Source organism: Cyprinodon tularosa, unplaced genomic scaffold (genome assembly GCF_016077235.1).
Source record: "Cyprinodon tularosa strain WSP-4 unplaced genomic scaffold, ASM1607723v1 ctg641, whole genome shotgun sequence".
In the NCBI taxonomy this organism is placed as follows: Eukaryota; Metazoa; Chordata; class Actinopteri; order Cyprinodontiformes; family Cyprinodontidae; genus Cyprinodon; species Cyprinodon tularosa.
The window spans coordinates 1-11,496 of NW_024039387.1; the positions used below are offsets into that span (position 1 = coordinate 1).

At 39.9% G+C, this 11,496-nt stretch overlaps 1 protein-coding gene across 1 annotated transcript; it reads left to right on the forward strand.

The window, feature by feature from the left end:
• Window positions 1–3,122: 3,122 nt before the first annotated feature.
• On the forward strand, window positions 3,123–3,609 carry LOC119798922 (sialoadhesin-like). Its single transcript, XM_038308590.1, has 2 exons — window positions 3,123–3,252; window positions 3,332–3,609. The coding sequence occupies exons 1-2, from the start codon at window positions 3,159–3,161 to the stop codon at window positions 3,607–3,609; spliced, it is 372 nt and encodes a 123-aa protein (XP_038164518.1). The 5' UTR covers window positions 3,123–3,158.
• The last annotated feature ends 7,887 nt before the right edge of the window (window positions 3,610–11,496 follow it).

Genomic DNA, 11,496 nt, shown 5'->3' on the forward strand with positions numbered 1-11,496 from the left:
CTGTTTATCCTCTCCATATGCACATATTTTATGTTACAGCTGTTTGGCTAAAATCATTTATGTCAACCTGCTTATGTGTCTGCTACAATAAGCTAGCAGGTGGGCAACACAAGTAGTCTTAAATATTATTTAGGCTCATTCTGTATTTGCACTGTTGTTGTTGTGACATCTTGCTGTGCCACTCTGTTTGATATATGGAGTACCTAAAGAGAACCCACGCATGAACAAGGAGAACCAGGAACATTAAACAGTGCTACAAACTGCACCACCATGCAGCCTAGTTTGAAACATAAAGATCTAAAATTGTAATTATTTTTGAAGAATCAAGAAGTTAGACGCAATCCTAAAAGGAAATGAAACCCATGGGGTATTTTAAGCTTTTTTAACAAACAGAAAACATAAAAATTGGGACTGTAAAATTATGTAGCCGTGTTAATACTGTGTGGCACCATCATTTGCAGTGATTTAAGCTGCGAGTCGCGCAGGGTTTGTCTCTATCAGGGTTGCGCCACCATGTTTGACAATGGGGATGTCGTGTTCAGGGTGATGAGCTGTGTTGCTAACGCCAAAGATAGCGTTTTGCATTGCTACCAAAAAGTTTGGTATTGTTTCATCTGACCAGAGCTCCTTCGTCCACATGTCTTCCAGGTGGGTTGAGACAAACTTTAAACAAGACTTTTTATGGATATGTTTAAGAAATCGCCAGTCTTCCATAAAGTCCAGGTTTGTGCAGTATATGGCTTATTGTTGTCCAATGGAGAGTCTTCCCCCTCAGCTGTAGATCATCCAGAGTGAACATGGGCCTCTTGGCTGCATCTCTGACCTCCTTATTTGAGTGAACAAGAATATTTAGAGGGATGACGGGTCTTTCTAGGTTTTCAGTGGTCTTATACTCCTTCCATTTCAATATTATGCCTTGCTCAGTGCTCCTTGGTATGTTTAAACATTTGGAAATATGTTTGTATCAAAATCCAGCTTTAAACTTCTCCTCAACAGTATCTTAGACCTGCTTGGTGTGTTCCTGGTTCTTCATGATGCTCTCTGGGCTTTAAACAGACCTCTGAGATTATCACAGATCAGGTGCCTTTACTCAGAGACTTGCTTCCACACAGCTGGATTCCATTGATCATCATCAGTCATTAAGGTCAACATTGGATTATTCAGAGATCATCCCTGAACTTCTGGAGAGAGTTTGCTGCACTGAAAGTAAAGGATCTGATTCATTCTGCTTACATAACTCTTCAGGTTTTACTTGTTAAAATTGTTTAAAATATCCATTAAATTCCTTCCACTTCATGATTGTGTTTGACTTGTTGTTGATTTTTCACAAGGAATTACAAATTTACATCTTTATGTTTGAAGCCTGAAATGTGGCAAAAGGCTGAAGCTTTCAAGGGGGTTGAATACTTATGCAAGTCCCTGTAGGTGGAAATCACACTATGGGGTGAAATTCGCTGCTTGCTGGAGGTCTGCAACCTCAGAGTGCTTTTCTAATATTCTAGTCCTTTTACTAAGCGTTTCTGTTTGGTTTTTGGGGACTGAGGCTCCATGTGGCGGGAGCCATGAGCCCTGGTGGCGGTGTCTTTTTTTTTGGACACAACCCTTTCTTTGGTTTGACTTGTTTTGTTTTGTGTTGGGTGATTCTTTTCTTCACTGGATTTTGTACCTTCATCCTCATGACTTCCCTGCTGGAAAGCCTCCGTTTCCTCTGTCTCCCTGAACTATATTTCTTATTGGTCAAAGTTTTGCCTTTCAATTTAGATTTTCCCCAATAACATTTTTATTGTTATTTTTACAATATTGCAGGGTAAACTCTAAAATCATCTAAAATATATTCTGTATTCTTCTTAAATTGTCTATAAGCATTTGAATCTCATTTTTTTCAATAAAATAAACCAGTGTTCCTTTTTACCTTTTCAGGAAGTCATTATTTGAACAAGCAAACATAGCAAAACCAGCCTTGATTCCCCCATAGAAGCAAGTTTATACCAGCTACTGCAGATTTATACACATACATGAAGCTTGTAGAACATCAATGTAATCTCATAAGTTGAGAGAAATTCCACATAATAGCTCTTTGTGTTGGATATGTATTGTCATGATATTTTAACAAATGTTTAAGCTGTTTAATTTTAATCACTTTCTCTTTGTATCTTTTTAGCAGCTGCCTCTAGGGGGCACCAAAGCTGATCCTCATCCTCATTTCCGTCCTCCTCTATCTTGTCAACCTGATGGATCTCCTCACTCTATTCATTCATGAACCTTCTCTGAGTTCCTCCTCCAGCCCTTCTCCCTAAAGCCTTAAGGTCAGCAGTTACTGCCTTGTAAATTATTCCATTTGTTATTATTATCTTATTATTTTAACATGTTTTAATTTAGTGTTGCTGAATATAAATACAATATTCTGTTTGCTATTAATAATCTAAAGACAGTTTCTTAGTTAAATATCTTCCCTTAATCACATGGAAACATTTTGTTGTTGCTCAGAAACTGAGCCTCATGACATAGAGGAAGTAGGCGGGCTCAGCTTGGTGCAAACAGATAAACTTAAGAATGGTCAGATCTGTCAGAGGAACAATGAGAGGCACGGCTCTACCATGGCTGTTCTGTGAGTAGAAACGTTTCTAATATCTGTAATGATCAACTTTTGCTAAGTTTAGTATTTTTAACATTTTATTTTTAGAATCACAGTTTAGAAATTGGGGCATAGAAGAAGAAAAGGATTTAATGTGTTTAGCTATGCTGTTTGTCAGATTTTTTATTAGCTTCATTTATTAATTGAAAAATATTCACCTTTCTTCAGTTCTGAACTTCTTCCTATGCTGTTCATTAATCAAAGGTTGGTATACTTCAGTTATATTGATATTCATTAAATAAAACACAAAAAAAAGGAAACTGAAAAAAAAATAGATTTTATGACTTGTTGTATTATTAATCACAGCGGAAGTTCTTATTATGTTTATATTTTAGTCCTTCCAGCGTCTCTAACTGTGAGTCCCAGCAGATCTCAGTTCTTCAGAGGAGACTCTGTTTCTCTGAGCTGTGAGGGCAACAGCTCTGCTAACTGGACTGTATGGAGGAACACAACCAGAAGACAGACGGAGAGGACAGACGGATGTAACGGTACATGGGGAAAACCTACTGGCCAAACCTGTAACATGATCTATATGAGCACAGGTGACAGTGGAGTTTACTGGTGTGGGTCGTCCAGAGAGGGAGCAGCCAGCAGCAGCATCCAGCTCACTGTCACTGGTAAGATCAGACTGTGGAGTTAGTGTTGATGAAGCTGTGTGGAAATGGATGAAATGCTGTAGTTTGTCTCTGTGTTGAGGTGGATCAGTGATCCTGCAGAGTCCTGTCCTCCCTGTGATGGAGGGAGATGACGTCACTCTGAGCTGTCTAACAGAGACCACTCCCTCCAACCTCCCAGCTGCTTTCTATAAAGATGGCTCCCTCATCAGGACTGAGCCCAAAGGTCACATGACCCTCCACCATGTGAACCGCTCTGATGAAGGCCTCTACAGGTGTAACATCAGGGGTCATGGAGAGTCTCCATCCAGCTGGATCTCTGTTGAAGGTCAGCAGGGATATTTCAGTGCTGAACATTAAGGGTCTTTATTACATCTTCATCACCTAATAAACCTTTATTTCAGAGAAATCTTCCACATCTTCACCAGCAACCATCCCTTCGCCTACATCAACCTCTCCATCCTCCTACCAGTTTCATCCTTATGGGTTTCTGTTTCTAGTTGGTACCATTGTTGTGATTGTACTGGTGGTTCTACTGGTGAAATATTGCATTCATAGAAAAGGCAAAGGTGAGATCATCATCTTATGTCTGCTAATGTTTATATTTTAGAATAATAGTTGTATCATATTTAGAATAAAGGATTAATTGCTGAATTAAATCAATGTTTTTTCAGGTGATCAGGAAGTTCGGGAGGAAAGTATCACTTATAGTGATGTTAGAATATCACAACCTGAAGAACAGAACAGCAAACTAAGCAAAGGTAAACATTTGTTTCTTCTTGTGTTTGTTTTCAGGCTTAGCATTTGGTTAGGCTGAAAGGAAACTATAAAAAGTTTGATGATCCTTTACTGAGTTATAGGAATGACTAGATTACATGCACGGGGATCATACCGAAGCAAAGACCTGGTCTGAACTTTTGTTTGTTTTTGCACAGATAAAGTAATTCAGTTATGTCTGAGTAGGAATGTATGAACTAATAAATCCATTAATAATAACAGATACATGGAGATTTGAATCTACTGAAAACTAAATGATAATCCACTGAGCCTAAATAAGATTCCTTTAGTCGTTAGATTTAGAAATATTGTGATTTTGCCCATTTGAACCCTTATGCACCGCAGCAGCATGCTTGCTTTTTGTATGGTAAAGGTTTCTGCCTCTATGCTGCAGATTGTGGGTTTTCTGCTAACTGACTAACAAGCTCTGCGGCCGTTCAGCTTCCTGTTTCTGTGTTTCAGGTTAAGGTTATTTTGCCCACCCTGTAACCTAAGTAGGTTACCTCCAAGACTGATAAAAAAAGACTTAGCTGAATTACAGAAACAGCTGTAATGTGATACATAACTAAATGAGTACGTGTTTAATTACTTTCCTTAATTTGAGTATTACTTTTCACATTCAGAGCTGTCAATAGCTCATTATCTGGCACTTTTATTTGTTAAAGAAACAAATCTGCCTAAGCCTTAGCGCGGTTTGATCCACCCATGGCAGTGCCAGCTGCCACCAGGTCTTTGTGATAACTAATGATAGGGTTTTCCATTGCTTGGAATCTGGACCTACTCGTTTTTGATTATTACTTAAAATGAGCCAAACTGGATGCTTGTTACAGCAAAAACTGTCTATTTAAAAGTATATGGAAGTAAAAAAAAATGCCTAAGTCATGTTTTAAATTAACGGACCGGTGCAAGGTCTTCCTACCTGCTCTTTCTCCATTGCGTATAAGAATCTGCCAAATACACTGCTGTCTAATTTTTTCCTAGGCCTTCCTCTTCCTCTCTTACACTTGTAAGACAGTTTTCCCTCTTAAGACTCTTTGCCATTTTCCGATATACATGAGACTACAATGAATGGCTGAAACCAAAGCACAGTGCATACATAAACACTAGAAGTCGGATGGATGGATGGATGGATGGATGGATGGATGGATGGATGGATGGATGGATGGATGGATGGATGGATGGATGGATGGATGGATAGATAGATAGATAGATAGATAGATAGATAGATAGATAGATAGATAGATAGATAGATAGATAGATAGATAGATAGATAGAGTCATGATTTTACAAAAGTTCAGACCCAAATGCAGAAGACCGAACAGGGAGAGCAGGGAAAAGGTTTAACAGGTTTTATTGAAGAGGTAAAAAAGAGAGTGAAGTGTTGCTCTGAACACGGCTCAACCGGAACTGAAAAGTGAGGGGAAGACACAGCGGTTAGTTCAGGCTCATTGGGAAATTTGATTTGTGAACTTGGAGAAGAGGATCTGGTTGCTGGCTCACGTTTCCAGAGAAGTAGTTGAATCCTTGACTCTAGTCTGTATGCTGTAGTTCCAGTGTTTGTCTGATTCGGTGGAGGGCTAAACAGGATTTACCCAGAATGCTGTTGTTAGTAGGTGAACGGAGAAACTGGCTGCCAACCAGATTTCCTGCGGAACTTGAACGGGTCCTAGTGGAGATTAATCCCTTTCTCAGTGTGAAGCTCAAACGATTGCTTGGAGAAAGTGGATCCAAACCTCCTGTTTGAATCACAGCTCAGTTTGAAGCTCAGTTGATCCGTCCAGGGAGAGAAGGTCCGAAAAATCCAGTTTGCAGGATGACTTCCCAAAACTGGCAAACACTCTGGCGTTGAGGTAGTGGCAGTCAGCAAAAAGCTTCCCTCTTGCCTTGTCCGGTTATTGTTGCAGAGGTATTGAGGATCATCAGGATATTTTTGGCAAATTTGACACGGGCAAGGTTATACAGTGTAGCAGTTTGTTGCACTGTTTCCTTGCAGCAAGAAGGTTCTGGGTTCAATTCTTGGCATAGGCTCTTCCATATGGAGTTTGCCCGTTCTTCCCTGTGCATGTGTGGGTTATGGGTTATCTCTGGGTACTCCTTCTTCCTCCTGCAGTTCAAAAACATAACTATGAGGTTAACTGTTGATTCAAAACCGTCCTCAGACCCTGATGGACAAGAGGGGATGGAAGAAGTGACAGATGATGGTTGTCGATGTATATATGTGTCATGACCTCTGACCTTAAGTGAACTGAGTAGGCCTTTGATGTAATGTAAATCCCTTTATTGTCACACAATGGGGAAATTCACTCTCTGCATTTTGACCCACCCCCTGGGGTGCAGTGGGCTGCCATTGTGTGGCACCCAGGGAACAGTGAGGGGTTAAGGGTTTTGCTGTGGGGAACTCTTCTTCATATCAACCATTATGGAACCTTGTTCAGTAAAACAAGATGATTTAACCTTTGATAAGCTGGTAATCCTGAGTCTTAAAGCTTGCTGATGAGGTGCTTGTTATCTAATTACCTTTCAAAAAATGGTGAAGAACATTTCACTATTCTTCCCATGTCTAATGCTGCATTCAGACCGAACAGGACAGAAGCCGCAAAAAAGAACCTGCTGATTAATTTTTGATGCTTGTACACCTTTTAAGGACTGACACACCCGAAGAGCCTCTTGGACGCTCCGTAAACATGTCCAGTAAAGGGTGAACAGATGCGTCTGATGCTTCTGCTGCTCCTATGTTCGATGGCAGAGAGCGGCTTTGCTATATTTGCTGTGATGAGTGGGTAAAAAGTAGTTTTAATATGTTTTTAAGTGCGAAAGTCCACCTCAAAACATCGTCTGTGCAGTCAGTTCATCAGGATTACGATCCTGCCTTAAAATATTATTTTGCTGTCAGACCAGCACGAAACCCCCGTACACCGGCGGTTCGCTGTCACTGAGAATCCCCAGAAACAGCAGCACCTGTCCCACTCACCTCTTGGGGGTTTTCTGCTACTGTTTGTGGCGAATAAATCTACTGTTCTGAACATAGCATTGTCTCATTACCAGAAAGATCAAACTTTCACTGTCCAATAGTTAGGCTTTGAGTAATTTGGCCATCTGGCTGATCAGACAGACTGTTATAGCACTTTGTTAGACTAGTGACTTCAACCTTATTTGTGAACACCAGCAAACCTGACTATTGTGATGTTAATTAGGATGAATTTGCTGTCATATTACATCATATTGTCGTGTTGATACCATTTCTAATTCCACTGATCCAGGCTTGAAAACACTCAGACTGGATATGTATCAAATATGAAGTTAATCTGTTTAAGATTATAAACATAAAGATATAGGTTGATATTCCCTTTTTCTAAATGTTTTCAATTCAATTCAGTTTATTTATATAGCACCATTTTAATTCGATTCAGTATATTTTATATAGCACCAATTCAATTCAGTTTATTTCTATAGCACTATTTGAGTTTGATTCAGTATATTTATATAGCACCGATTCAATTCAGTTTATTTCTATAGCCCCAATTCACAAGACATGTAATCTCAAGGCACTTTACAGATACAATTAAACCAGATCATACAGTCAAATTGATTAAAAGTTTTCTATTTAAGGAAAACTCTGAGGCAATCCCTCACACTAAGCATGCTTGTAGCGACAGTGGAGAGGAAAAACTCCCTTTTAACAGGAAGAAAGATCCAGCAGAACCAGAATGTTTCAATGTTATTATCTATACATGGCAAGAAAATTGCTAATGAAATATTTGATTTCTCACGATTATGAAATACTTGGTAAGACTCTGGATGTTTAAGCCATAAAGTACTTCTTTTGTCCTGTTTATGATTTTGTATGTCTGTGTTTTGCATCGATTAGACCCTATTAGTACTTCTACAGAGATTTCAGTTGTTGTACAAGTTATCTTCACAAGATTTACCAATGAGCAATATACTTTTTTTTTTCACTTGGTACCAAACTGTGGCAAAGTGACTGGAGCATATTTATTTGCTACCAGCTGACTGAGAGCAGCCATGTTGTGGTTTGGTCTTTGTAGATGTTGATTCTGTTCAAACCCTGAGAAACTGGTTGCATCTCACTTTGATGTTAATGTGTCTCTTTGAGAAAACAAAGGTGAGAAGCTTTGTGGTTTCAACTGCTAACCTTCAGACACATTCTCACGATTTACCATCCCTTCCACCAAAACTGGCACCAATAAAGATGCACAAATGCCTCAACATCAGCTTACAGTATTTTATACTGTAATGTATTTTTATGAGCATTTATTTAAGGAGCTTTATTCTTTTAGTATCTATTTAAAATAAGAGACACAAGAGAATATGTTTGTCATGATCAAGGGGATTTTTCAGGCCCACATGCAGGAAACCACCAGCAGGAGTCAAAGTATAAATGAAATTATCTGAATGTTTGTTTGAAACAGAAATGGAATCTGAGCTTTGGTTCATATTGATCAGCAGCTTCTGAAACAGAGAGGGGGAGTTAGGAAGTGCATCAATCTAAGTGGGGAAAAGAACGTGAGGACGCTTACTGTTCCCGATGAGGAGCCGATCTCGAGGGGATTTGTAGACTGGAAAGTGGGCTGGAGACCACACAATGGAGAGCGGGCAGGCAGGTGGAGTAACAGCAGAGCCTAAACTCCCCCCACTTCCTCATCGCCTTGGTCATATCTAGGACCATAGCGAATAACACAGACCATGCTTCAATAGTGAGCATTAATCAAAAATGCCTCCATCAAGCTCACTGCAACACACTGCTACAGGAGGATAACCAGCCCTTAAGTTGGACCATCAAACAGGGAACGGTAGTCCACCTGTCAGGTTGACATGCCCTCCAGTGGAGATTTGTTGGAAAAGCTGAGGTCTCAATCAGGCACACACAAATACCATGACAATATTAACCAAGGTAAATGGTTGTGTCTTTTCTTGCATGTTGGCATCATCTGTCAGAATCCTGCATGTTAGAACTCTTGAAGTTGTAAAATGACACGGTTCTCTATCCTTGCTTTCTGAACAGCACCACTTATCATAGGATGTCTTTATTGGTAAAAAGGTGGTAGATACATTTTTTTTTATATATACAAAAATTCTGTTAAATTGAAAAAATACTTTGTTGATTAAGCAAGATGGCCCACCCCAGCACCGAATCGATGACCAATGACCAATCACAGCTGCTTTATGTCTGCAAACTTCCGCTTGAGGTCTGCGCAGGTTTTCGACCGTCCGATGTGTAGTCAGGATTTTGTTGAGGTGCACAATGATGGTTGCCGAGCCTCTGCGCGGGGGGCGTGGTCAAAGACAGAGACAGATCTGACGGTCGCAGAGGCTTTGCGTCAGAAGCATAAATTGGCCTTTACTGTAGCTGTCTGTCTTGCAGTTGATCTTGAGAAGCATTTGGCTAAAGACGTTTCACAGTCTTCTGACGAGTATGCTAGTGGTTATTCAGAAAGGTTTCCACTTTATAAAGAATTCCTCTTTTTGTAACTATCTCCAAGTGTTCTAGATGAGATTCTAGAACAGAGTTGACTTTCTTTGTCGAACTTCTGCAAGTCATTGATTTTAATGCTGTTACTGTATGTCAGCAGAGGATGGCAGTAGAGATCACACTCTTCACAGCATACTGATAGACGATCTGCAGCATCTTGTTGCAAAAACTGAAGGACCAAATCATCGTTCAGAAGTTGTCTGCTCTGTCCCTTCTTGAAGACAGCTTAACAGCTGAGTCTGCAGTCCACGCTGTTGTCCATATGAATACAAAAGTATTTATACTCCTCCACCACATGCAACTTCCCTAATGTAATAACATTTATTTTGTTCCTGTTTCTTCTAAAATCTGCAATGTTCATTGTTTTAATCTGTGTTTTATTCCGATTATGGATCAGATAATTTTTTTGTTACACATCACACCCTAAAGCAGTTAATCATCTCTACATGCTCAGCTTCTTTCCCATCTTTGATGCCTAAAGAAGAGCAGACTTATACTAGTATTTCTGCAAATGACAGGATACTAGAAGTTAGAGATGTATGGAGGTACCTTCCCAGGACTGTTCCAGTTGTGCTGACTACCTGAAACATTTGACCCTTCATTCTCAGAGATAGTTGTCTATTAGGTAATCATTGATCAAGGTGAATGTTGAGGCCTTAACCTGAGGATCCTGGAATCTCTGACAGAGCAAAAGAGACTGAACCATGTTAGATGCTCGGGATAAATCAAAGAACATCAGCTTCAGTGCTGTCTGCTTTTTCTAAATAACAGTGGATTTGTAAAAGCAGATGTATGACGGCACCTTCATTTTTAACTCTATACTGCAATATGAAAACTACCAAAGGTCCTGATAGTTTCTAGTTTACTTACATAAGTCAATCAACAGGGATCTCTCTATTACAATTATAATTTGGAATTGAGGACTGATGGCTGAAATTTTTGTTGGTACAGCATCATTAGAAACATCTCTTGAGTCAGGCTAAGGTTGAAGAAGTGTTGTAGAATCCCACAGTGTTACAGCCTAATAATTTAGCTAGACACAGAGCTGTGCTTATTAGGTTTTCTTAAGCTTGTGATATGATCAAAAACGCAAAGACAAGGACTGGTAGCAGGCCTGAACAAGACAGAACCAGCTGATGAAGGTTTTAGACCCCGACATAGCACAGAGTCAGCACTGTTAAAGGTGCACAATGATATTGCCCTGTCTGTGGATGCTGGGAATCCTGCTGTGCTGGTACTGCTGGACCTCACAGCAGCTTTTGATACAGTCAACCATGCAGTCCTAGTATCTTGCCTAGAGAACATCAGCATTCGTGGCACCGCTCTCTAGTGGTTTAGGTCATACCTGGCAAATGGGAGTTTGCTCCTCAAAGGCATCGCTGCCCTGTGGGATGCCACAGGGATCTATTCTCGGTCCGATTCTGTTTTCAATATATATGCTACCTCAATTATTAAAAAAAACGCAACCTGTCTTTTCACTTATATGCCGAGGACTTGCAGATATATTTGCCCTTGAAACCAAATAAAAACATTTCACTTACTAAGCTACTGGACTGCATCACAGATATAAAGCAGCGGCTGTCACAGAACTTTTTGCACTTAAATGAATGCATTTTGTTTGGTTCTCCTTCTATTTCAAATATTCTCACCACAAACTCTTGCAATCTGGCCCCCCTTTTTAAATCTCATGTCAAAAATCTTGGGGTAACATTTGATAATAGACTCAAATTTGACAAACAGATTAGCTCTGTTGTGAGCTCAAGCTTTTTCCAGCTCCGTCTTTCTGCCAAATTCAAGTGCTTTCTCAGTCGGCAGGATCTTGAAAAGGCAGTTCATGCTTTCATTAGTTCAAGACTGGACTACTGCAATGCCCTTCACGTTGGCCTCAGTCAGTCATCAATTTCTCGTCTCCAACTCGTACAGAACGCTGCCGCCTGATTTTTAACAAGCACGTCCAGACATGAACAGATTACTCCTGT

Coding starts and splice junctions, on each gene's coding strand:
- LOC119798922 (XM_038308590.1), top strand. CDS start 3,159: ATGATCTATATGAGCACAGGTGACAGTGGAGTTTACTGGTGTGGGTCG. Junction 3,253..3,331: donor CATCCAGCTCACTGTCACTG/GTAAGATCAGAC, acceptor CTCTGTGTTGAG/GTGGATCAGTGATCCTGCAG.